At 52.0% G+C, this 27,386-nt stretch overlaps 1 protein-coding gene across 1 annotated transcript; it reads right to left on the bottom strand.

The window, feature by feature from the left end:
• Nucleotides 1-110: 110 nt before the first annotated feature.
• On the bottom strand, nucleotides 111-27,386 carry ONECUT1 (one cut homeobox 1). The gene is made up of 2 exons (XM_079953597.1): nucleotides 25,915-27,386; nucleotides 111-1,203 (listed from the first exon to the last, which is right to left on the bottom strand). Exons 1-2 carry the CDS (start codon nucleotides 27,035-27,037, stop codon nucleotides 911-913), a joined length of 1,416 nt encoding a protein of 471 aa, XP_079809723.1. The 5' UTR covers nucleotides 27,038-27,386; the 3' UTR covers nucleotides 111-910.

Raw genomic sequence — 27,386 nt, 5'->3', positions numbered from 1 at the left:
CCACAAAGTGTAGTTTACCATCATATCGGCTCTACACTACTATCTTGTACCACTTGAGTGGAGAGGAAATTGCCACAGTTGGAACAACAGTTTGTCTTGCTTAAAGCTGGATGCCTGACAACAATGAGGTGTTTACCCTTACATCTCTACATAGAATTTTGTGTAAAAATAGCTTTGGTGTATTAAAAGCATTGCAACAAAATACCTGCAATATAATTAGAAATGTGTTCTTTGGTACCTACCTGATATTTTTACAATGAAATTGTGGGGTTGTTTTGGTTTGTTTGTTTGGCTTTTTAAAATGGACACATCCCTTAACAAACAAAGAGAATGCAATTGGTTCAGGAAGCATTCAGATTTCTTTGCCTTATCTGAACTTGTATCCAGGTACTGAACTGGAAAAGTTCAAACAATTAAAAGAGCAAAATCACACTACTTTTTAAAACGAACTCATGTGACTCAATGCTGTTATGGTTGTACTTTCTGAGACCAGCTCTGGCTATGTTCCTCGCTGCTGGTGGGTACCCGGAATCCTATGTACATCTTTCACCTCCATGGTGTTGCCGTAGAGACAAAGAACCATATCCGAGAGCATCCTCATCACTGGTAAGAAGCAATGGCTGCCCTCCAGATCACTAACCGGCCACATAGGGCGGAAGAGATCATGGTGTAAAGGTGTAAAGCCAGCAGCCTTCCCTCTTTTCCCAGTCTCTTCATTTTGCAAGCCATCATCCCACTAAAGTGTGTTTCTTCTAGCCAAGTCATCATCAGGTGAAGTTAAGTCTTTGGTTTCTTTGAGGCTTATAAATAACATTTTTTAAAAAGAGTTGAAGTATAAACCTGCTTTCTTGAAGTCCTGTTCAGTTATTTTTAAAGCTTTTCCACCGAAGATTAGTTTGTGGTCAATTCTTTACGCTTTGGTACAAGTGCTTGATGAGGAAGATGAGTTGCCTGAACTGGAGCCGCCCTCCTCTTGCCACTTATCCAGGCTCCTCCGTCGCGCATTCATGAAAAAGTTACTGACCGTGCTGAGCTCCAGACCCAACTGCTGTGAAATGGTGATTTGCAAATCTTTGGAAGGGCGCTTGTTTTCCTTGAATATTGCATGTAGAGTCCGGCGCTGGACGTCCGTAAAGACCAACCTGGGCTTCTTGGGGGTGTTACTTTTGTCCTTCCCATGCTCTTGCTCTTTCCGTTTGCAAGCTGAAATGAAAAAGAACACAACACTATGGCTTGACTTCTGTGCAAAGTGTGGGGTTTGCAGCCAAATCATAAATGCATGTTTTGCTAGAAAGGCACAGGGCCAGTACACAGAGAGTTCTTGAACTTCCTAGAGAGGACTCTCTATGTGGTCACTTCCCCTACCTGCTCTGGACAGGAATTCTGTTACAAAGAGATAATCTATGATACTTCTTACCTGTATTACATTTGCTGTCTGCACTGAAATGTAAGTACAGTGGTACCTTGAGTTACAAATGCCTCAGGTTACAAACGCTTCAGGTTACAAACTCCGCTAACCTGGAAGAGTTACATCAAGTTGAGAACTTTGCCCCAGAATGAGAACGGAAATTGTGTGCCGGCGGCGCAGCGGCAGCAAGAGGCCCCATAAGCGAAAGCACGCCTCTAGTTAAGAATAGTTTCAGGTTAAGAATGGACCTCTGGAATGTATTAAGTTCATAACTAGAGGTACCACTGTAAATCTTTTTTGTTACTAAAAAATGTGGTTCATTCTCTGCAACGGAGGTGAAGAAGGGGAGGTCAACAGACCACAAATAAAAGGGATAAAATGGTGTACCATGGTACCTCTGGTTACGTACTTAATTCATTCTGGAGGTCCTTTCTTAACCTGAAACTGTTCTTAACCTGAAGCACCACTTTAGCTAATGGGGCCTCCTGCTGCTGCCGTGCGATTTCTATTCTCATCCTGAAGCAAAGTTCTTAACCCGAGGTACTATTTCTGGGATAGTGGAGTCTGTAACCTGAAGCATATGTAACCTGAAGCGTCTGTAACCCGAGGTACCACTGTAATTGCCTTAATCCTAAACTTTAGTAAACTGCAAAATGTATAACTGCTTTACTCTGCTCAAAAGGCTTCACAGCCCATTTACTTTCTTTATTTCTTTAAACCTGTGGGATAGGAGGTTTAAATTTCTCAATCCCTGTCTCCCACAGTAAATGTCGGCAATGTGGTAACTGCTGACATTTGCAATAGCTCTTGATATTTTAGGATCAAGATTTGTTTTCCCCACCCCATTAAATTTATATATAGCTTGATTGTAAGGGGGGGGGGACCGACAAGCAGTTTACTAAACTCCTGTGCTCCTGGTATCTATGACGCAGCCTTAAGGCTGGTGGAAATTACAAGCCTCAGGAGGTTTTCAGTTGCTCTTTGATGTTGTGGCTGAGTAGTTGGGGCCTGCTGTGCAGAGGGCAGATCAGGGAGGCCTTAGATCCACAACAGCTAAAGCTCTCCTTGCTGTTCCTCAGAGATCTACCAGACTGGGAAGAAAAACCACACCAGCCCCCAGGAGCTAGTATGGCTGTTTGCTCTCCCATTGGAGTGAACTACAAAAGGGGGGAAGCACCCCACCCTCTGCCCTGAACTGGTGCAGCCTTGGCAGGATTAGGAAGTGGTCATGAAGTGTAGGGACGCAGGTGGCACTGTGGGTTAAACCACAGAGCCTAGGACTTGCTGATCAGAAGGTCGGCAGTTCGAATCCCCGCGACGGGGTGAGCTCCCGTTGCTCGGTCCCAGCTCCTGCCAACCTAGCAGTTCGAAAGCACGTCAAAGTGCAAGTAGATAAATAGGTACTGCTCCGGCGGGAAGGTAAACGGCGTTTCCGTGCGCTGCTCTGGTTCACCAGAAGCAGCTTAGTCATGCTGGCCACATGACTCAGAAGCTGTGCGCCGGCTCCCTCGGCCAATAAAGCGAGATGAGCGCCAGAGTCAGCCATGACTGGACCTAATGGTCAGGGGTCCCTTTACCTTTATGAAGTGTAGACTCCCCCTCCCCTCCCCTCCCCACTCCACCCCGTCTCCATAGGATTTCTGGGGCCAGGAATGATTTTTAAACAGCATAAATATGATAAACATGCTTAGCCAGCTGCTCCGATAATTTTGCATGATGTTCCCTTTGGTGGTCACTAGGTGGTGGCCTTGTTCTCATTGATGAAGCATATTTAAGTAGAGTAGGAGCATTCAGCTCCATCTGGTTGTACTGGCAGGCTCTGCCCCCACAAACCCTGGCCCAGCCCAAAACTTTTTGGCTCCTGAGGCAAAAACACAAAATGTCACCCCACTTCCAGGGAAGAAGGAGTGAATGGAGACCTACATCAGGGACAAGAGGGGTGTGAAGATCTACTTCAGGAGCAAGCAAGGGAGTCAAATCAACCTTACGCAACGGTTGAAGTGTGAATAAAAGGCCGTTTCAGGGGTGGGTACAGAAACCTGGAGTCCCCCGGAGGGCACCCCACCTCCCAGGGGTGGAAGGAGACCAGCAGCGCTGCTGTGGAGATGGCATTTGGGGAGAAGGCTGCCAAGGAGGTGGCAGATCCAGTCTCCAAGGAGTGTGTTGTCGCTGTCCCTGCCAAAACAGCAGTGGACAGTGTCTTCCTTGGAGGCCAGAGGATTCCTTATCATAAGTACAGGTTCTAGACATGCAAAGTTTGTTCTGTTTAAAAACACTGTGAGGAACGGGTAAAGAGTTTTTGCTCTTCCTGCATTTTTGATTATGGCTCAATGCAGCTCTATATAGGAACCGAGCAGCTTGCATAATAATAATAATAATTTTTTTGTACCACGCCCTTCCTGGTTCAAAAACCAGGCTCAGGGTGGCTAACAACAAATTTAAAACACTTAATTGTAAAAGCAGCAATAACAATAAAATTCAAAATTCAGAAATCAATTATGGGGAAATAAACATTAGATAATCACCAGGGCTAGCTGGCTGAATTGGTCCTACTTGGGTCAGCGAGGAGGCCAGGGGAGAATTAGCTGTGGGGTCTCAGAGTGGGTAATCTTCATAAAAGGGGAGGGGGAGGGAAGGGAAATAAAAGACCAGGCTGAATTCAAATTAAAGGCTCTATTTTACAGGCCTGGTGAAAGGAGGTTAAATCCTGAAGGGCCCTAGTCTCATGGGACAGAGCATTCCACCAGGTCAGAGCCATCACTGAAAAGGCCCTTCAGGCCCTTGCATGAATGGAGGAACAGCTTCATACGTCTATGGGGAATAAGAAAGTAAGAAGAGCTTGCTGGATCAGGCCAGGGGCCCATTGAGTCCAGCATCCTATTGGCACAGTGGGAAGCCAGCAAACAGGAGAAGAGCACAGGGGTATGACCACCACTGGCTATGGAGGCAGAGCAGACTTTAGGATGCTTAGAGGGTTGTTGGTTTTTTTTAAGTACCACTCCCCTCCCCATGGAAGCCAGAGACAAAACAGTGGTTTGGGAAATAGAGCACAGCCAGTTATAGACAACAAGGCATGAGCCACACATTGGGATAATGACATCCATCTACAATTGCAAATCTACAGCTATCTTTTCATCTTCATTTAGGGTGTTTTAGGTCAAATTTTGAGCCAAAATACATCCGTATTTCTCTCACCTGTTTGCACAAAGCAGTCAAGGTGGTCAATAAACCAAGTGTATGACAGCACTAGCAGCCTCCTATCCAGCATTGCTTGGGAATTATAAGAAACCCAAAAAAGTCAGTGCAGCTTTGAAATCAGTGGTCAGAATCAGTGTACTTTTGAAAGATTCAGTCTACCTTCTTGATTTGAAATGGTGTTTGATTTTATCCAGACATAGACAAAAACATGGTCCTTGATGTCAGGAACCAGCATGCAAAATTTTGGTTGCAACATCTCAAGTGCATAGAGAATAAACAGTTTTGCATGAGATGCTCTGGCTTCCTGTGCTAGCTACTGTCGTCCACTAGATGGAACACGCTCTCTGCATAAAAGGAGGAGCACAGCCAAACAAAAGAGGGAAAGTGAGGCATCTGCTCAATGTGACTCATCTATCCCCATTTCAGTAGATGTTGGAGGTGTCAGAACAGCAATATTCTAGCAGCCCTCTGCATATCATCATCATCATTATACCGCCATTCATCTGAGCATCACAGGGTGGTTTACAGTACAAAAACACAAAAATACATAACATAATAACAAACTAAACAATAAAAAACCCACAGTTTAAAAAGCCATATACATAGAAACAGATGTAAAGATTAATGGCATGTGCCACTTTTTCTCTAGTGAAGTGTGCAGAATGAGGCCAACTTAGGGCCAGAAGTAGGAAATGCTAAACCAGGGGTCAGCAAACTTTTTCAGCAGGGGGCTGGTCCACCGTCCCTCAGACCTTGGGGGCTGGACTATATTTTTGGGGGGGAAATGAACAAATTCCTATGCCCCACAAATAACCCAGAGATGCATTTTAAATAAAAGGACACATTCCACTCATGTAAAAACATGCTGATTCCCGGCGGACCAGATTTAGAAGGTGATTGGGCTGGATCCGGCCCCCGGGCCTTAGTTTGCCTACCCATGTGCTAAATGAACCATTTCCTCTAAATAGCTGCTGGCAAAGTTGCCTTCTCTAAGCTCTGTTCTGAAATACCGGCAATGTGGCAAACAGAAAATAGGCAACCAATTTAACGGAATCGAAACTTCTGCCAAAAGGTAATGGAACTAGCTGGCATACTCTACCAGGTAGGAGGAAGTAGAAATACTGACAATGTCACTACAATCTGCCTCTTTCGGTTGAACCAAGATGAATGACTGACCTCCAATAACTCTAAATAGTTACTGATGCACTGAGGGAGGAGCATAAATCCCAGATAAAAGTTCCTCTTTTCAACAACAACAACAAAGGCTCAAATATTTTGAGTTGACATGATTTCAAGCTCGATGAAATGAAAACTTAGTCATGTGGTACAGATTCAAGGTTAGAGATGTTGCACCTGAACCGTTGCTGAGCATTGCTAGGTATTCTGGAACACCTTTGAAGAAACCATGGATGGTGGCAGTAGAGATCATTTTCTTCCCAGAATTCCTGCTCCCTCCCACAATGGCCAATCACCTGTTTTCTTTCCATTTTGGGGACCAAGTCTCTCCCCTGCTTCCTCTATCCACCTGCGTGTCTCTTACAATATTTGACCAGGTGTAGATCAGTGCTTCTTCTGGTCTGAAACAGCCTCTCTCTTTGCAGAATAAAACATGGTGAGGGCCTGGAGAAGCAAGCAAGCAAACAAGCAAGCAAGCAAGCACCCCTGGGTGACCTGGAGACATGCTCTGCCACTGGGCTGAAGGCAGCCCATCATAATCCCTCACCCTGTTCTCCCAGTAGCCAGCCAGAGGAACATAGGAAGCGCCTTATACAGTGGTACCTCGGGTTAAGAACTTAATTCATTCTGGAGGTCCGTTCTTAACCTGAAACTGTTCTTAACCTGAAGCACCACTTTAGCTAATGGGGCCTCCCGCTGCCGCTGTGCCACCGCCTCATGATTTCTGTTCTCATCCTGAAGCAAAGTTCTTAACCCGAGGTACTGTTTCTGGGTAACCTGAAGTGTCTGTAACCCGAGGTACCACTGTACTGAGTCAGACCATTGGCCCATCTTTCTTGGTGTCGTCCATTTTTATATTATTTATTTTTACTTATTAAATCTGTATACTGCCCTTCACCAATAAATATCAAGGCGGTTCACAGCATAAAAATACAAGGTAAAAACACAAAATACGTAATAATAACAATAGCAATAACCTCCCCCTCCCTGTACCTCCCCCCACAGTCCTCTTCCCCACTTGCCATTCCCAGCAACAGGTTTTCAGAGGTCAAGCACAGCCATATGGGCATCCCAGACTCTGGCAAATGCAAGGTGGAGAAGGAACATTTTGGATCGTTGCCTGGAATGAAGGTGAGCCCCCTCATTTCCCCAACAAAGTAAGAAACGGTGAGACACATGGCATTTGGCTGCAAGCAATGCGCCTGGCAGCAGTTTCCAAAGTGGTCTTTTGGGGAGTCACATGCAACCGAGGAGCCTCTTTGGGGCTCCTTTTGCAGCCTGGTGGGAGCAGAACCGTCTCTTTTCACCACCACTCAGAATTTGGTGGTTTGGGTTTTATTTGCCACTGGTGCTTATCTAAGTTCTGAATTAGGGCCCCGGTGACTTGTTCCCACTACTGGGCAACAACCGTCCAACCTCACTTGTAGACAAACATTAACAAAGAATAAATGAGCCCGAGGAGAGGAGGTTATAAATCAGTCAGCCACAAGGATGCTGCCAAAAAGCAACTGCAGAGTCCCTTCTGGCATCAGCGCAGTTGCCATTAAAGCATCAAGGGTTTTCTGCATGTGGTTTTCTAAGGAGTGGATGACGAGAGGAGGAAGCGTTGGATAAAATACCCGTCCTCCTCTCCCCACAAACCAAAAAGGTCTTTAACAAACGTTGCAAACTGAAAATCATCAGCACATGTCTAATATCAGCGGGGGTGTGTGTGTGTGTGTGTGTGTGTGCCATATAGTGGGTGCCTCTGTGCTAAAGACCCCACTCTTGTAAAAGCTCCAGCAGCTTCAGTGATGGCCTCATGACCTTATGGGCAGCCCTACACAGAGTGTATTGTACTAGTACCTGAATCACTCTGGTCAAGCTGTCTTAATGTCAGGCGGCAATGGATCCAACTTCCACGGCAGGTCGCCAGGAATGGATAAGACAAGGAAAAGTTCTTACCAACTGCTTTTTATTCAATATTCACAGAGAGAGGCATGGAAATGCAGCCTCTTGGAATAATGGCATTGCCCTGAGTGAGTCTCCACCCCCTCCCTCTCTCCCTTCATGTGTCATCACTACGGGTGCTGAGATGCACCCTCTGCCTCTGAGCTCTCTGCTCTCCTACTTTCAATGCTTGCCAGGTTCTGGGAAGGAGGGAGGGGTCTGGAATGCTTTCTAAAGACACTGCGTCCCATCAGCTGTCCCCCTTCTGGTGCTTATTCCTCCTCCTCTCCCATATTTCTCAACCTTTCCCCTCATCTTCCTCTGAGAAGTGACCTCCCTCAAACCCCTGTTGTAATTCTGAACTGTCTTCTTCTTCTCTGGAAGGGTCAGGCTGTTAGATTTCTGTTATGTGCAGTTTTTGGAGTCACAAGACTCTGTTTACATTCCAGACTGTTGGAAGTCTCATGGGAGACGGGAGGCAGACGTTGATGTTACTGGTTTCCTGTTTCTTCCAGTTGTTCACTGACTTTCACAGAGAGCAGATGCATGTTCTTTCTGTCCTGCATAGTTAGAAATAAACGTAGCGATGTAGCACATATTTTCGGCTCCTTCTGCTGCTGTTTGGATACTTCGCGTAATGGGAGTGTGCCTAAAGGCTTAGGTCGTTAATCACCGTCGGAGCAGAGCCTCGATGAATTCTGAAGTATGACGTGGAGGAGAGCCATTTCAGCTCGGTCGTATGCAAGCTCCGACACAGGCTAGGGAGGCGGGCTCCACCATTCCTCCTCTGCCCAGTCCCTGACACTTAACCCAAGAATGGTAATACCTGGTGCACTAGCTAGAACAACGGTTGTCAGCTATGCCAAGTTTAAGGTTCTGCAGTTAGAATACTGAACTCTAAACAACTTGGGGCTGAGCATTGGGGACCAGAAGATACAGTGGTGCCTCGCAAGACAAAATTAATCCGTTCCGTGAGGCTCTTCGTATAGCGGTTTTTTCGTCTTGCGAAGCAAGCCCATTGACAGCTTAGCGGATTAGCGCTATTAACGGTTTAGCGGCTTTTAGCGATCAGCTGTTAAGCGGCTTATCAGCGGATCAGCTGATAAGCGGCTTAGCGGCTTAGGAAAAGGGGGGGGAAGGGGGGAAAACCCGCAGGAACTCGCAAGACATTTTCGTCTTGCGAAGCAAGCCCATAGGGAAATTTGTTTTGCGAAGCACCTCCAAAACGGAAAACCCTTTCGTCTAGCGGGTTTTCCGTCTTGCGAGGCGTTCGTCTTGTGGGGCACCACTGTACTCTGCAACATCCCACAGCTCAGTTGTCCTAGAATGATAGAATTGTAGAGTATGCAGGAATCCTGCTCACAGCAGCCACCCAATGCCACTCTCTGAAACTGCATCCATAAGTAAAAGCAGAATCACAGAAGGATGGCACCTTGGACAGCCACCCCACAGAATCAGGGTACCACCATGATCTGTGGTATTCAACGCCACTGAGAGGTCAAGCAACAGTGACATGGCTTCACTCCCCATCTGCCTCTCCCAGTAAAGGTCATCCATGAGGGTAACTGGGGCTCTGTGAGATGAGCTGGCGATGTGCCCTAGGCCTAGAAGATGCTCCAGAATCCCACACAAAGTGGCATGTATCCCCCTCACCCTCACTGGATAAGACAAAGGGGAAGAGCATTTGTTAAAAGTAGAAAGTTGGAAACAAACTGATGCCAGGGTTAAAAAGCCTCACGGGTCCATCAAAATCTGAATGCATGGAAGAGATCCAGTCCCTCTTTCTGTTCTGCCAATAGGTGCCCACAGCCAGGCACTCAGGTGAATAAGTATTTGGAGTGCCATTTTCCTTTCCTCATTTCTTAACGTGCCCCAAAGGGCTGGAGTAAGTATGTGGTGCTGGTGGGGAGGCTAGTAACTTGTGGGTACCCACTCTTCATACAGTGGTACCTTGGGTTAAGTACTTAATTTGTTCCGGAAGTCCATTCTTAACCTGAAACTGTTCTTAACCTGAAGCACCACTTTAGCTAATGGGGCCTCCTGCTGCTGCCGCGCTGCCGGAGCACAATTTCTGTTCTCATCCTGAAGCAAAGTTCTTAACCTGAGGTACTATTTCTGGGTTAGCGGAGTCTGTAACCTGAAGCGTCTGTAACCTGAAGTGTCTGTAACCTGAAGCGTCTTTAACCTGAGGTACCACTGTACAATAAAATCCCTGCACTGCATAAGGGCAGCAGTCTCCTGCAGACATTCTGCTACAGAGCTTAAGCAGAAGGCAATGTTGCACCTGACTGAAATCGTTGGCGGGCGCAGACGATCAAATTAATTATGCAATAATAACAGGATCCACTGCACCACATTACAGTTTCATCCTAGGTCATAAAACGTATTTATGGTACATGTCTGATGATCAGTGATTCCATCCAGCGTCCCCAAGCTTTGATTGCAGCTTTTTTATTATTATTCTTGCTGGGCTGATGCCAGATAATCTGCCAGGAAAAGGTGCCTTTGGGGGAGAGAGTGTATTTGCAGGAGAGCATGCGGAAATGATAGAGAGGAGAGAGAATGTACCCCATCCTTCCTAAGCCCCCTCACAATTCACCTGGGGGTGCGGCAGACCAGCCCCTTTATATTGCAGCAGATTCTTGGCCAGTCTAGTTGAAGAAGACCAGGGAATGGGCGCTGGCTGAGAGACCCTGGAAGCAGAGGCACTGTGCAAGTCAGAGGAGGTACAAAGAGTCCCGGCTGGCCAAATGAATGCAGTCTTGGCATCTCCTCCTTGCATCACCATGGCACAGAAGGGGGCAAGGCAGGAAGCCTCCCCCATTCCCAGCACCCCTTCCTCCTGGAAGCAGCACAAAACCGGCTCTTGGCAGTAAAAGTGAATTCTGCTATCATTTTCGAGAGCGGTGATTGATTGTTGCCTTTAACGTATTGCTTTAATTACCTGTCAAAGGCTGGGAATATTTCAAGCTGCAGTGGCGTTCATTTCCTAACTTGTTACTAAAATACAAATGTATTTCTCCATAGGCCAGCGATGGAACAGGCTGGTGACGCCTCTCTCTCTCTTTCCCCAAAGGCTGCCTTAGAACATTGTCAGAGCCTAGGTGTGAACCCCAAAGTGTCTGAAGGGGAACCTGGGTCCTCGTTTGACCTCTTCTTGCAACTTGCTCATTGAGGAGGTATTAAAGGGTGCCGAAAGATTTTCTGAACTTTCCAAATGAGGGCAGAAGCCCAAAGAAATGGTTCAGGATAAAAATTTGGCAGATAGAAGGCTGCAGTGTGCTGTAGCAAAAATGTGTGCTGGCTTAGAGATGCTCCAAAATATCAAGTTGGAGAGGAGAACCCACAGGAGGCAATCGGGATTTCACCAGAAACCTGCATTTCTCTCTAATGACACCCACACCATAGAACAACAAGTGCAAAAGAACGTATCCATTCTTAAGGAAATCAGCCCTGAGTGCTCACTGGAAGGACAGATCGTGAAGCTGAGGCTCCAATACTTTGGCCACCTCATGAGAAGAGAAGACTCCCTGGAAAAGACCCTGATGTTGGGAAAGATGGAGGGCACAAGGAGAAGGGGATGACAGAGGATGAGATGGTTGGACAGTGTTCTCGAAGCTGCCAGCATGAGTCTGACCAAACTGCGGGAGGCAGTGGAAGACAGAAGTGCCTGGCGTGCTCTGGTCCATGGGGTCACGAAGAGTTGGACACGACTAAACAACTAAACAACAACAAAAAGGGCTCCGTCAGCCAAGAGTGACAAATCCGCATTTTTAAAAAGCCCCAGACCTTTTCGTAGTTTGGGAAAGCATGGACAAAAGCATTGAAAAGCATGAGGTGAATTAGTGGCTAGCAGGAATGTGTGTCAGCACCCTATGGGCAAATTGGGATGAATGATGGCCTAACCTCCATGTAAGCTCTGGGCCAGCAAAATGCTGAAAACTGCCCTATTTAGACAGGCCCTCGCAATATTATTTTTTATCTAAAGCATTCAATATCTATTAATGTTTTTTATTATTGTCAGAGCTGCCCCTAGGTCCCAGCTCACAGAGGACCAATGCTAGGCTGTCGTTATGTACAAAAGTCTTTATTGAGGTTCAGTTTCCATTTCAAAGCCGCAGCACGCAGCTCTACGTCTTAACCCTAGACCGGCGAAGTACCGTCTGAGTCTCCTCCCCTATGACACCAGTTTAAGATCCTAGCCCTGCTCCATCTTTTCCGCTGCTCTCTCCTCCTCTGGGTCCTCCTGCCCGCTGGGGCATTCCCCTTTCTGGACTCCTCCGACGCTGAGTCGCTTAGCTCCTCCCCCTCCCTCCGGCGGGCTTTAGGACCCGGTTCCCAATCCTCATTCTCTGCTGTCCCACGCTCCTGTACATTTGAACTTGCCTCTCGCGCCAACCCAGTGACCTTCCTCCTGACCGTTACACTACTTCTGTCACTGCTTCCCTCTTCCGGGATACTGGCCGGATCTGACCTCCCCTCCGTTGTCTGACTCTCCGATGGAGGTGTGGTCAGCCCTGCCTTATCTTCTCTCCCTGGTGGGGAATGCACTGGCCCCGATCCTTGGGACTCTTCCCCCCCACTCTGCTCTGGTGGGGAAGCTGGTCCTGATTTCCAACTACTGCTCTGGGAATCCCTGCTGCCCCCTTGCTCATGGGGCATTTCCCTTGGGAACCCCCTACCCCTGGCCACTGGCGCCCCCTTCTGTGAATCTTCCGATTCGCTGGAGAGGCTCATGGAATCCCTCGGTCCACTGTCCTCTTCTCCTACGCTCCCCTCGGATTCCTCCCCTTCGCTCTCCATCTCCTCTCCTCCCTGTGCCTCTGCTCCTGAACCCCTGACATCCATCCCCCCCTCAAAGCCCCCCCTTCCCCCCTCCCCCTCTTCTGGCGTGGGTTCTGGGTGCTCCAGTGTTGTGGGGGTGAGTGCAGGATACAGTTCTTCCCCCGTGGTGTGCCTCCAGCCGGGTAGATCCGGCCAGTCCTCAACGGGCTCGTCAACGTCGATCTCCTCAGCTTCCATCTCTCTGCCGGTGTGTTCGAACCCCGGATCCTCCCCCAACACGTCCATGACCCCCTCTCCCCCTGTCGCCTGGGGTGACGCTGTGTGCGCGGGCCCGCTCGGCAGTTCTCTGCGCCACCCCACCTCAGGTTGATCTTCCCACCAATAAGAGTCCCCTGTGCCAAACCCTGAGAGGGACTCCTCTGGGGAGCTAGTCTCCGGCGCCTTGTCCTCCTCTGAAGAGAAACCCCGGAACGTGCTGGCTGAAAGTGTGGGTGTGAAAAGATATTCGTCGAAATAATCCTCCAGCATGGGCCTGTGTGGGAAGAGTGCGTGGAACTCGTCTTTGAGGTAGTGCTCCTCCACCGCATAGTACGGTACCCAGCTGTTGGCACTGGCCGGGGTACCTTCCCTGGCGAGGAGATATTCAACCCCCTCTTCCCCCCATCTTGAGTCCAAAATCTCCGTGACCTCGTTGAGTGGCCCCGCCCTTGGCGACCCCCCTGTCGTGGGTGCGTCTCTAAGCGGGCTAGGAGCTGTCCCTGGCGCCGAAACCTGTGAGGTGCCTTGTAGGGCGTGAGCACCGATCTATGAAAGACCGGGTGCATTCTGGATCCCTCCGGTAGTGTCAACCGGAAGGCCACTGGGTTGATCTGTGCCTCGACTTGGTAAGGGCCTAGCTGCTTGTGTCCGAGCTTCTTCTTAGCTAAGGACCTGGCCGGCACTGCCTGGGCTGCTAACCAGACCCAGTCCCCTACCCGTATGTCCTCCCCAACTCTCCTGTGTCTGTCTGCCTGCATCTTGTACACGTGTTTTGCTAGCTCCAACTGCCTTCGGAGCTGTTCATGGACCTCCTGTAACTCCTCTGCCAATGCCTCTGCTCCCTGTGGGTCCCCTTCCCCCTCTTTCTCTAAGCCCGGGAAGGTCCTGGGATGTCGCCCATTGTTGGCGAAAAACGGTGTCACCCCCGTGGACACGTGTTTCGTGTTGTTGTAGGCAAATTCGGCCAGCGGTAGGTAGTCCACCCAGGTCGAGGGCTGCTGGTTCGTGTAGCATCTCAGGTACTGCTGCATGATGGCGTTGACCCTCTCCGCTTGTCCGTTGGTCTGCGGGTGTCTTGCCGACGCTAGGTTGACCTTGACGTTCAGGATCCCCATCAGCTTCTGCCAGAAACTCGAGATGAACTGGCGCCCCCGGTTGGACAGGATAGACCGTGGCAGGCCGTGCACCTTGAACACGTGGTCTATGAACAGCTTGGCTGTCTGTTCCGCTGTGGCCACCTTCGCGCAAGGAATGAAGTGCGCCATCTTGGTGAACATGTCGACTACCACGAGTACTGCTGTTTTGCCCCTCGAGCTGGGCAGATCAGTGACAAAGTCCAAGGCCACCCTCTCCCACGGTTCGGACGGGGTCTGTAACGGTTCCAACAGTCCCGCCGGCAGTCTGTGTACTGGCTTGGCCCTTTGGCATGTGTCGCACCTCGTGACGTAATCCGCGACTTCTCCCCGCATCTTGGGCCACCAAAAGTCTCTGGCTACTAATTCCACCGTCTTGTCCTTGCCGAAATGTCCGGCGCTGGGTGCGTCGTGTAGCTGTTGCAGTACTCTCACGCGGAGTTCATCTCCCGGCACGTAGATGGCCCCTTTGCGGAGGAGCAGTCCGTCGTGTATCTGGAACTTGTCGTCCTTCACTGTGCCACTGCGCACCTCCTCCATCTTGGATCGTGCGAAGGAATCCGTTCGAAGCTCGTGCCGTATTGCTTCCAGGTCCACGGTGGCCGAAGCGCATGCCCACGCCGTAGGTGCGAAAATGTGTTTGGCCACTACCGGTGCTGCTTCCTCCAGATACTGCGGCTTCCTGGATAGCGCATCAGCCATGATGTTGTTGTCTCCGGGGATATATTCTATCCTGAAGTCGAAATCCGCAAAGAACTCCGCCCAGCGGATGTGTCTCTGGTTCAGGAACCGCGCCGTGCGCCAGTATTCCAGGTTCTTGTGGTCCGTGTGAACTTGCACTGTGTGTTTGGCTCCGATGAGGAAGTGCCGCCACGCCTTGAAGGCTGCATGAATGGCCAGCAACTCTCTGTCCCAGATGGTGTAGTTCTGCTCCGACTTGCTGAGTTTCCTGGAGTAGAAAGCGCACGGCCTCCAATCCCCTTGCGGGTCTTGCTGCAACAGGACTGCCCCCACGGCTCTGTCGGAGGCATCCGTCTCAACCCACATGGGTCTGCTGGGGTTCACATGTAGCAGTTGTTCTTCGGAAGCGAAGAGACGCTTGAGTTTCTGAAAGGACTGCTCCGCCTGCTCCGTCCAGATGAACTTCTTCTTCTTGGAGCTGAGGGTGTCCGTGATGGCCGCCGTCTGCATAGCGAAACCCTTGATAAACTTGCGATAAAAGTTGGCAAAGCCGACAAACTTCTGGACCTCCTTCCGATTGCGCGGGCTTTTCCAGTCCAGTACCGAGCGTACCTTGGCGCTGTCCATGGCGATTCCCTTGTCGGACAGCTTGTAGCCCAGGAAATCCACCTCCGTCATGTCGAACTGGCACTTCTCCAGTTTGGCGTAAAGTCTGTGCTCCCGTAGTCTTTGCAGGACTTCCTTGACATCTCTCTCGTGAGCCTCCTGCGATTCCGAGAAGATCAGAATGTCGTCCAGGAAGCAGACGCACTTCTTGTAGAGGAGCCCCGCTAACACGTGATGCATGAAGGCTTGGAAGCAGTGGGAGCCATTTTGTAAACCGAACGGCATAACCCTATATTCATAGGTGCCCAAGGGCGTAAACATGGCCGTCTTCCACTCGTCGCCCTCCCGCATGCGTATAAGATTGTACGCCCCTCGTAGATCCAACTTGGTGAAGATGCGTCCCTTCCTCACCGTCGCCAGCAAGTCGTCGATCTTGGGCATCGGGAAAGCCGTGGGCTTGGTTTTCGAGTTCAAGATTCTGAAATCAACTACCAACCTCTTTTGGGGCGTGTCTTTTTTCTTCACGAAGAACACAGGATTGCCCCCCACTGCTTTGGATTCCCGGATGAATCCCCGCTTCAAGTTGTGATCTATGAACTCCCTGAGCTCTTGCAGTTCGTCTTCAGACATGGAATACAGTTTTCCCGTCGGCAGCGTCGCCCCCGGCAGGAGGTCAATCTTGCAGTCGTAGGGTCTGTGGGGAGGCAGCTTGTCCGCTTCCTTCTCGCAGAAGACCTCCAAAAACGCCTTGTACTTGTCGGGTACCGCTTGCAGCATGCCCAGTTGTAGCTGTGGGTCATCCTCTTGCCCCTCGTCTTCCTGGTTAGTCATGATGCAATGTTCTGCGCAGTAGGAGGAGCAGAAGGTCAATTTACGCTGGTACCATGCCAATGCCGGGCTGTGTCTGTCCAACCAGCTCATGCCCAATACTATGGGCGTGTCTGACAGGTGGGTGACATTGAAGCTGATGACTTCGCGGTGATTTCCAATTCGCATCACCATTGGCGGCGTTTGCTGTACCACCTGTCCCCCCAGCAATTCTCTTCCATCGACTGTCACTACTTTTAGGGGCATCGTGGCAGGCAGGAGCGCTATGCTATGTTGCTTGATGAAATCCACTCCTATAAAGTCTGCATTGCTACCAGAGTCAATGGTAATAGGAACTTCCATGGTGAGCCCATTGGGAAGCTGGAGTGCTGCGGTGAGCTGCACCACTGGTTTGGGCGGGAGGGGGTCTGTGGGCTGTAAGATTCCTGGGGACTGCTTCAGTGACTCGTCTGGCTGGGCCCCAGTGGCTCTGCTTCCAGCCAGACTTCGTCATTTCCCTGCTGCGGTTCTCTCTGCTGAACTGCTTCTGTTACTGTTGCTGAGGCTGCAGTATGCTTGTGAAGCCTCTGGGGGCACTCTTTTGCCATGTGCTGAGCACTGTCGCAGATGTAACACTTCCTGTTCCCTCTAGGAGGCTTCACTTTGGCTGCTCCCGGTGTTAGGGCTCTGGTTGCTGACTGAGCCTTGGCACCACCTATCTCCATCGGCTCCTCTCCCCCTCCCAGTGGAGGCGTGGATTGAGCGCGCGCTGAGTCCCTGGGAAAGAATGGAGGTGCTCTCGCTGGTGTGCATCCCCAACGCCCTTCGTCTCTGCTCCAGGGACGTTCTTCCAGACGCACCCCAATCGTCAGCGCTCTCTGGACAACTTCTTGAGTGCTCCGGGGTCTCTCCCCCCTTGCGATTTCGTCTTTCACAGCCCCATTCAGCCCCTCCCAGAACAGGTCCCTGATGGCCACTGAATCTTTTTCCCATCCCAGCGCGTTGACCAATGCAAAAAAGCGGGAGTGATATTGCCTCACAGTGGCTCTGCCTTGTTTCAAACCATGTATCTCCTTTCTGGCGACATCTACATCTGTCGCTGATAAAAAACAAGCATCCATTGCCTTAATGAAGGCATTCGCGTTTTGGAGGGCTGGATCATTATCTCTCCACAGATTGCGCAACCACGCTTTAGCTTCTCCATGGAGATGCGTTAGTATGAAGCCTACTTTCTCCTGCTCATCTCTAAAGTCCTTCTCCAGTAACTTTAGTGCAAAAACCACGTCTGCTCTGAAGTTAGGATAGTGCTGCAGACTCCCATCGAAATGAGACACAAGGCTGCCTCCTCTCTTTCCCAGCCCAATCCCCTCTGGTCTGGCTCCCGGTAGCCCCTGTGTAGTCAACATTTCCAACCTGGCTTGCAGATCCTTGCAGACAGCAGCTGATTCCTCTTCTCTCCTCCTGGACGCTAGTATTTCTGCGTTAAGTTGTGTCACTGCGTTTTGCAGGGCTGCCATTTGTTCTTCGGTAGTCATCTTGTGCTGCTTTCGTGAGCTCGCGAAGTACCAATCTTCGCCCCTCGCTGCGTCCACTCACGTTGCGAGGTTTTTTGTGGAGACGGTACTTACTGTCAGAGCTGCCCCTAGGTCCCAGCTCACAGAGGACCAACGCTAGGCTGTCGTTATGTACAAAAGTCTTTATTGAGGTTCAGTTTCCATTTCAAAGCCGCAGCGCGCAGCTCTATGTCTTAACCCTAGACCGGCGAAGTACCGTCTGAGTCTCCTCCCCTATGACACCAGTTTAAGATCCTAGCCCTGCTCCACCTTTTCCGCTGCTCTCTCCTCCTCTGGGTCCTCCTGCCCGCTGGGGCATTCCCCTTTCTGGACTCCTCCGACGCTGAGTCGCTTAGCTCCTCCCCCTCCCTCCGGCGGGCTTTAGGACCCGGTTCCCAATCCTCATTCTCTGCTGTCCCACGCTCCTGTACATTTGAACTTGCCTCTCGCGCCAACCCTGTGACCTTCCTCCTGACCGTTACACTACTTCTGTCACTGCTTCCCTCTTCCGGGATACTGGCCGGATCTGACCTCCCCTCCGTTGTCTGACTCTCCGATGGAGGTGTGGTCAGCCCTGCCTTATCTTCTCTCCCTGGTGGGGAATGCACTGACCCCGATCCTTGGGACTCTTCCCCCCCACTCTGCTCTGGTGGGGAAGCTGGTCCTGATTTCCAACTACTGCTCTGGGAATCCCTGCTGCCCCCTTGCTCCTGGGGCGTTCCCCTTGGAAACCCCCTACCCCTGGCCACTGGCGCTCCCTTCTGTGAATCTTCCGATTCGCTGGAGAGGCTCATGGAATCCCTCGGTCCACTGTCCTCTTCTCCTACGCTCCCCTCGGATTCCTCCCCTTCGCTCTCCATCTCCTCTCCTCCCTGTGCCTCTGCTCCTGAACCCCTGACAATTATGTTTCCCAAATACTTGTAAACTTATTTTGTTCCAGTTTATATGTTGTAAGCCACATTGCTATACTCTAAGAAAGAGTGAATAATTTTCAAATAATTGAAAAAAGCAAATCAGAACAAATGTTCAGTAGGTTGTCTGAGGGGGTCCAGAATCCAACTGGTTTGAACTTCAGCTGAGAAATGGAGCCTAAAATACCTTTTGAGCCTTTTTGATGGCATCAGTGCCACATGCAACCTAGATTAATGCAGGAAAGAAACCTAAATGTCAAGCTTTACATTTGCATAACAGGCTGACTGGAGGAACTGCTTTGAGGGTCATGTGTGAAGTTAGCGCTGTAAGAAAGTGTTAAAGAGGATTCCCTGTTTAGGGAAGTTTTTAATGTGTTATGTTTTATCGTATTTTTAATATTCTGTTGGGAGCTGCCCAGAGTGGCTGGGAAACCCAGCCAGATAGGCGGGGTATAAATAATAAATTTTATTATTATTATTATTATAACCTCTCAGATTCATTCCCCTCTGTAGCCAATGCAGAAACTAGTTCTGCAGGTTTCCTTTGCTTTCCATGTGCTGATGTGGAAAAACTGGACATTGGCTCAAGAAATTTCAATGACCAGCCCTAAATGTGCATTTTGATTATCATGACCCATTGGATAATGCTAGTGTTGAGCATCTCCCTTCCTTGCTTTCATGCCCAAACAAGTTTCTAAACGCTCTTTAATTTTCAATTTTTTAAAAATCCATAAAAGAACAGTCCCTTATCCTCACAAATGCTCACATAGCTAAGGAAGACGACACTGACTTGGAACAGTGCATCACCCCCAGTTCTTGATTCAAGGGCATTTTCCTTTGGGGCTGAGATTAATGGCCAAGCTGCTGAAGTCACCTCCTCTAGTTCATTTCTCATGTTCCACAGTTATGTGGGATTAGCAGAAGCTGCTACAGCAGGAAATTAGAAAACCAGAGCAGGCTTTTCAGCAAAGCAGGCCAGCTCCCGCACCCACCTCAATTATCCTGCCAGGTGGTTTACTACCAGGCCCTGCCCAGGCTGCTGGTTTTACCCTTCACTCTTCATAGCCTACAAGGAACGCAGGAGAAGAACCATCTCCTCCAGCGCCAACTCTGTGCAGTACCACTGGTAGCAAGAAGGCACCCCATTCTGTTGCCCTCTCTGTGCTTGCCACCACCCATGTATAGGGCACTGAGGGCATATGGGGCTCAGTCCCCGCTACCTTACGGTGGCCTCCTTAGGAGTAGGAAAACAGCCAGCTGAATTCCAAGTCTCCTGCTTGGCAACCCCAGCCCACCTCCCCTGGTGCTTTCCCAGCTGCTTGGACCACCACCAGCAGCATGACTCCAATGGTCCAAGCCAGTGGCGTAGCGTGGGGGGTGCAGGGGGGGCCGGCCGCACCGGGCGCAGCATCTGGGGGTTAGGGAAATCCACGGGTTAGGGGGCGCAAATCCATGGGTTAGGGGGCGCAAATTACTTGCCTTGCCCTGGGTGCTGATAACCCACGCTACGCCACTGGTCCAAGCAATGGGTCAGGGAACAATCAGCCCAGGACAGCCCAGAAATCCAGTTCAGCAGTTTTGAACAGAGTATAGGAAACAGAGAAATGTGGAGATACAGTGAGCATGTAAATCAAAGTATATTTTAAAAAACTAAAAAACTTATGCCAGAATCCTGGTCTTCCCGTCCTACACTAGGCCAATAGCAGAACGTACTCGCCTACCTTGGCAGTTCCAGGATGAGCAGCCCAAGAGGGAGGAAGGTGCTGGGAACCATCCTAATTTAAAGGCCCTTTGCTCCCCAGTGCCCCCAAACCTATAAAAACATTACAGTCATACCTTGGGTTGAAGTAGCTTTGGGTTGAGCGTTTTCAGGTTGCACTCTGTGGTGACCCGGAAGTAACGGAATGCGTTACTTCCAGGTTTCGCCGCTCGCGCATGCACAGACGCTTAAAATGACGTCACGCACATGCACAGAAGCAGCGAATCGCAACGCACAGGCACGCAAACGCGGGTTGCATTCTGCTCTGGATGTGAACAGGGCTCTGGAACGGATCCCGTTCGCATCCAGAGGTACCACTGTATTCAGAATTGTGGTTTACCCAACCCACTAAGTAACAGCAATGATGAATTGCCCATTTTTTCAAAATCCAATTAAAATTATTTTGTTTAATTAATTGAACAAAACTGATGGACTTGATTGAGTGACACCAGCCAGCTTTTCAAAGTCTGATACTCATTTACACCTCCAGCCCTCTCTTGGCATCACCTCTTTGCCCAATGCACACCCCGCTTGGTTTTGGAGATCAAGGCTCCTGTCCGAAAAGGGGCTGAGGGGTTGGCTCCCTCTGCTTGTTCTACAGCAAGGCATGGGGAACTGGCGACCCTCCAGAAGGTGCTGGACTGCAACCACCTCTGACCGCTGGCATTGCAGAGGTGAGGTCAGATCCCAAATAGCGGCAGGTGGAGGTGGAGATGCATAGTCAGTTAGCATTTCCATTGGAAAGGCGAAGTTCTTGTCACCGTTATTTCCTTGGGCAAGGAGTTCCATAGTTCAGTGTTCCCTGAGCTAAGTACAGACATTGGGCTGTGGAGGGATGGTGACACAGCCTTCTCATTTAAGACAGAATTTGCTGACCCAGAGGATCTAAGTAGGAAAGTCCATGTTTTACATTTCCCCCCCCCCCATGCCTCTCAATGTGTTTTTATTACTCCACTGTGATTTCCCCCCTCTCCTTCTCCTCTCACACCTGAGCTATACTCTACTCAGATGGGTGGGGTATAAATAATAAATTATTATTATTATTGCTACTACTACTCCCCCCTTAGTCATGCTGGCCACATGACCCGGAAGCTGTATGCCGGCTCCCTCGGCCAATAAAGCAAGATGAGCGCTGCAACCCCAGAGTCGGTCACAACTTGACCTAATGGTCAGGGGTCCCTTTACCTTTACTACTCCCCCACCCATTGCCAGTTTATTTCACATCTCCTCTCCTTTCCCCTCACATTCCCTTCCTCCTCCTGCAACAACTCTTCTCTCTCTATCCCTTTTCCTTCCTATTCCCAGGTGAAAATAGGAATCTTTTCTCTCTTCATCTTAATTCCTCCAGCACTGGGCCTTTTTCCAGTGAAAGACGAAGACCAGGGGTCAGCAAACCTTTTCAGCATGGGGCCAGTCCACTGTCCCTCAGACCTTGTGGGGGGCCAGACTATATTTTGGAAAAGAAAGAACGAATTCCTATGCCCCACAAATAACCCAGAGATGCATTTTAAATAAAAGGGCACATTCTACTCCTGTAAAAAGACGCTGATTCCCGGACCGTCCATGGGCCAGATTGAGAAGGTGATTGGGCCGAATCCGGCCCCTGGGCCTTAGTTTGCCTACCCATGATAAAGAGGACCTTCTCCACCTGAACGACCTGCCCCCTATACTCAGCCTGTGCTGGCAGCTGGGCAGCAGAAAGCCTAGACAGCCAGCCAGATGGACTTAGGTGCATCATTGCAGTGAGTCAGGGGTGCCAACCTGAATAAAATATTGAGGACCCAGGTAAGCCCCGCCCCACATAATTGATCACATAACCTTGTGCATGCACACCATTTTAATGTCAATGCCCATTAACTGGGGGGCCACCCCCTCAAATATTTATGGGGGGGCAAATAATAATATTAACAACAACAACAACAACAACAACAACAACAACAACTTATTAGTTATACCCCGCCACTCTCTTAGTTTCCCCAGCCACTCTGGGCACTTCCAACAAAACACTAAAATATAACAACTTATTAAATATTAAAAGCTTCCCTAAACAGGGCTGCCTTCAGGTGTCTTCTAAAAGTTTGGTAGTTATTTTTTTCTGACATCTGGTGGGAGGGCGTTCCACATGGCGGGTGCCACTACCGAGAAGGCCCTCTGCCTGGTTCCCTGTAACTTTGCTTCTCACAATGAGGGAACCGCCAGAAGGCCCTCATGTGTCCGGGCAGAACGATGGAGGTGGAAACGCTCCTTCAGGGAGGGACCTCGGCCCCTAGAAGCTGGCTCCTAGGCACTTAGTCAAGCTATTGATTTACCTAGCTCAGGATGGGCAGCGAGTGGTTTCCGGCGGGGTTATCTGGCAGCCCTGCCTGGAGGTACCCGGACTAACCCTTGGACCTTGGGCCTGCGAAGCAGATGCTCTGTCACTGAGCAGACAGGGAGCCCTGCAACCCAGCTGAAGGAGGCGAGGGCAGAGGCCCTGGAAAAACCCACCCTTGGTTTGCTGCGGAAGCTTCTGCAATTCCTGGCTTGAGTTGAAGTCGGAGGAGACCCAGCGGAAAGCAGCGCCTTTCTCTGAAGAAGCTGCCAGGGGGAGGGGGAGGGGCGCGTTCAACGTCACGGGGAAACCCTGCCAGGAACAAAAACGCAAAGCCGCACCTCCGCACCCAGTCCAGGTTTCTTTTATAGCGCAACCGAAAGAAATAGTCCCCGTTTAGTGCAATTGTCTGGAGAGATCAAGAGGAGACACGAATTTAAATGCTTGCGAAATGCGCAGGGAGGATCCTCGGTCTTTATCCCTATTTCAAGGATTCCGCCCCATTCGCGGCCCAGTGAAACTTTTCCAGGGAAGAAGAAGAAGAAGAAGAAGAAGAAGAAGAAGAAGAAGAAGAAGAAGAAGAAGAAGAAACCCCGAGGTTCTTGCTCGCTCGCTCTTTCCCCCCCCCCCCATCCCCCAAGGGACCCTTTCTTGTTGTGCCCCCCTCCTAGTCAATTGGGGTCTGCCATTTCTTCCTTTCGGTTTGCCAGTCTCTCTCCGACAAAGCGCAACTTGCCCAAACTTTCCATCACCTGCCCAGCCCAGCCCCCCTCCCTGGGCCTTTCTCCGGGCCGTTAAGCCACAGCTAAGCCTAGGAGATGGCGGGCTGGGAGACGCTGGATGGGCGCTGGAAGCCGCCTGCTTGTCACCCCGGGCCAGCTGGGCTGCCTGGCAGGGCGCTTCGGGGGGGGGGCGAGAGCAGCTTGGAGGGGCGGTTGCGGGGGGAGAGAGAGACCTCGACAGATGCCACGTGTTTCGGACCACTGGAAAAAGCCGAGAGGTGAAAATGAGGGAAGCGAAGAGGCGAGTTGCTGCTGCTGCTGCTGCTGCTGCGGGATCTTAATCGGCCCGATAATTCTTCCCTTAAATGCCGGAGAGCGAGTTATAATCCGGAGGCGAAATTTAATTTGCATTGCCTGGAGTAATTTACGACGTTTCGAACTGATGTTCATACATCAATATCAATCGGCGCAGATTTTTGCCACTTAGGAAGATCATCCCGCCTTTAAAACCTGCACAAAATAAAATCGATCGTGGGTGCATTTGCCGCAGATTGCTTGGCTTGGCTCTCTGCTCGAAGCCAGGAAAAGCGGCGGCGGGGCGAGGGGGCGCAGGAAGGCGGTCCAGAACCTGCCCGGCCTTCCCGAGGAGCCACCGGGGAGGAAGGAGAAAGCCTTCCTCGAAGACAGAGACCTCTGGGCCGCCGGCACCGCGGGGAAGCCGCCTCGGACGCTGCAGGCGCCTTCTCTGCTGCGTCTCGGGGGTGTCACCGCCTCGTGGCCACAATCCGCCCTGGAGCTACCCGGGGCTGGTGGAGCAAAAATGGCCAAGCAGGGAGCTTTAGGCTCCTCACTCGTCGTCCGTTCCCCGCAGAATGATCAGGGGAGAAGCGGGGTAGGAAATCCCGTAGTCTTATACAGCCTCGGCTGTAAGATATAGGATGGACTCATAATTATTAGATAATAAAATATAATAAAAATAACGAAATGTATTTCATAACTGCATTACAAAAATGCATGCAACCTCCCAGTTCCAGCCACGAGGATTGCTTTGCGCGCGCGCGCGCACCGACTTCCCTCTCGAGGAAAGGGCGTGTCGAGTGATTCCGAGATCAAGGGTTGTTTCCTTCCAGTATCGATCTATGCAAATCCCCTCCCAATAATCGAAGGGGAATCTCTTCTCTCCCCGCCCAGCCGCCCTCCCCACGGAAGCAGCCTCTTGGCAGCGGGAGAGCCGTCCAAAGCGCCTCCAGCCGGGCACTCGTGAAAGGCAGAACAGAGCCGGGGGTGATGCGCACGCTTTGCGCAACTTTTGCCGCATCCTTCCACGACTCTTCCCGGCAAGCGCTGCTCTTGCTTTGTGAGCCTCGACGGCTCGGGTCTCCTCAGCGGCTTGGACTTCCCCCAGTCAAAGGGTCATTTCGCCAGCCTCAGTTTTGCGGGCTGTTAAAAGCTTTTGCCGGGTTGCAGGCAGCAGGCCGAGCCCGGAGGGAAACAAGAGCTGTCATCCCAGGGCGAGAAGCCAGCGCCTCCAAAAGCCAGGAACTTCCTCGGCTCTTCCAGGAGCCGCTGCTCTGAAGCGCACAGGCGCCACCTGCGCGGGACCTGCGCGCTCCTCCACCATCGCGCCAGGCCGGCCTTTCACCAGGGAGTTCAGCCCGAACAGCTCGCCTCGTTTCTCTTTCCATCCACACAGCCGAGAGACCCTGCAGAGAGAGAGAGCCAGCTGTGCCCAACGCCTCTCCTGCGTAACAGAGACCTGCGGGGTCAAGAAGACGGAAGAAGCCCCTTCCTAGGCCAGCCTTTCGCCTGACCCCCCTCGCCCTCGGAGGTGCCAGCTAGAGAAGCTCCCGACTTTGGCTTCTGGAAAATTTTGTGGGCAAACCGTTGGCTACTACTGTATTTGCTGAAAAGCAAAGCAAAAGAACACGCCTAAAGCAAGAGGCGGGCGGGAGGTCCAAAAATCAACACAGTAACGAGCTCTGTTTGCAAGGAATCGTGCACTGAACGCGATCCAAAGGGACCTGCAGCCACCACCTTGGACATTAATCCGGACAGACTGGAAGACACTCCGCGGCGCACGCGTGTAAGAGGAGGCCTCCACGCGAGAAGGAGCAGGGCAGCAGGAGGACCGAGGACGTTTAGGTGAAAACGCCAGAGCTGCAGCCATCGGCCGCCGCCTCTTGCAGTGGCCACACATGTGTGTGTGTGTCTGTTGTGTGTCTGCCGCAGCCCCTTGGCACAACCGTGCGGCTCCGGACGCGAGGAGAGCGCGTGGAAAACGCTTTCGGCAGGAGGGGGGCTTCCCACGTGGCCCCGATTCCTGCCCCATCCGGACGCGCCACAAAGCGCTGTAGGCCAGCTCTGCGCCTCGGAAGACCAGCCGGATTCGCGGCCAGGGAGCGACAAGAAAAAAAAGGCCGCGCGGAGAGGTCCCTCCCTCGCTCCTGAAGGCACCGCAACGACACTACACACCCCTCTCTCCCAGTGGCCACCCACCCACCCACTCCATCCTCAATCTTCGGGCTGGTGGACCTTTGTTTGGGAACGGTGCAGGGGGCGTTTTGGCCGAGCTGGCCGAAGGGGAACAAAGCCGAGAGAGCCCCTTGCGTGTGCAGCCCCCCACCTCGCGTCGGCCCGCTGCTGCCTGCCTCCCTCCCACCCCATCCCCGCCGCTCACCTGCCAGCCTGAGCGCGGACATCCTCTGGAATTCGGGCTCCTGTAGCCACTTCCACATCCTGCGGAAAGTCTCTCTGCCGGACTTGAGCTTGCTCCAGGGCTTGGGGTTCCTCAGCAGGTCCGAGAGCGTCCCCTGGGAGCGGCAGAGGACGCGCTGGGCGAAGATGGCTTGCGGGATGCTGTAGCGCTTGAGCTCGGTGGTGATCCTCTGGGCGACTTCTTTGGTGTTGATCTCCTCCATCTGCCCGGAGCCGCTCCCGCCGCCGTTGACCTGCCCGGAGGCCGCCGCCGCTCCCGCCGCCGCCGCTCCCGGGTGGGCTTCCCGGGGCCCGGCACCCAGGATCTGCCCGTGGCCCGGCGCGCTCAGGTGGGCGTGGGGGTGGTGCGGGATCCCATGGAGAGGCCCCATGCCGGGAGCAGAGGTTGGCGTCAGGTGCTGCTCGCCGTGCCTGGCCAGCAGGGCAGGGTGATGCGCTTCGTAGCCGTTGGGTGCCAGCATCTTCTCGGCGGCGGCTCCCGGGTGCGCGTAGTGGGGGAGCCCTTGCTGGGAGCCGTGCAGCCCGCCCAGGCCGGAGCCGGAGAGCGGAGAGAGGCGCTGCCCCATGCCGGGGACGTCTTTGGTGTGGTAGGGCGAGTACAGGTTGTTCATGGAGGCGGCCAGGCTCCTTTCGTCCCGCATGAGGGTGAAACTCCCGCTCACGTTGCCCGACAGCCGCTGGTGAGGATGATGAGGGTGCTGAGCCGGGTGGTGGGGGTGGTGGGGGTGGTGGTGATGGTGGGGGAATTTGTCCGCGACGGTGGAGATGGGCGGGAGCGGCTGCAGGGGCGTCAAAGTGGTGTAGGTGCTGCTCATGCTCAGGCCAGGCGGGGTCTCGCAAGCCATGGTGATGGTGGGGTGCAGAGGGCCGCCCAAAGGGTGCTCCGCGCCGCTCCGGTGGTGCGCGTAGTCCCCTCCGTCCAGGAGGGCGGCCATGCCCAGCGGGCGAGCGCCGTGGGCCAAGGGGTTGCTCTGGCTGCCGCCGCCGCCGCCGCGGGGGTGGGCGCTCCGGAGCAGATCGGGGCCCGGCTCATGGCTCACCCCGTGGAGGTCGCCCAGAGTCTCCATCGCCAGTTGGGTGTTCATGGTGGCCGCGCGGGCGGGCGGGCGGCGCGCACATCTATCTGGCTTGGGGTGGCCCGCGAGGCACCGAAGAAGCGCTTCCCTTGGCCGGCTCGCCTGCAACGCCGGCACCTTCCCTGCCCCCGAGGCCGCTCCAAGCTCGCTCGCTCGCCCGGCCTGGGATGTTGCTGGCTAGAATTTGGGGTTTATTCCAGGGGGGAGACGCGGCTGGGTGGGGGGGCTTCCTTTGGTGTTGGGAATGAGCCCCCGGCAGATGCCTCCCCGCCGGTCTCCCTAGAACAGCCTCAGCCGCGCCGCCAGTCGGGCTCCGTGCGCTTCCCTCGCCATCGCCAGCTCTCCCGCTTACTGTTTC

The sequence above is a fragment of the Podarcis cretensis genome (genome assembly GCF_951804945.1).
Source record: "Podarcis cretensis genome assembly, chromosome: 14".
Lineage (NCBI taxonomy): Eukaryota > Metazoa > Chordata > Lepidosauria > Squamata > Lacertidae > Podarcis > Podarcis cretensis.
Note: the sequence above shows the minus strand (reverse complement) of the source record. Positions and strands in the feature narration are given on the sequence as shown.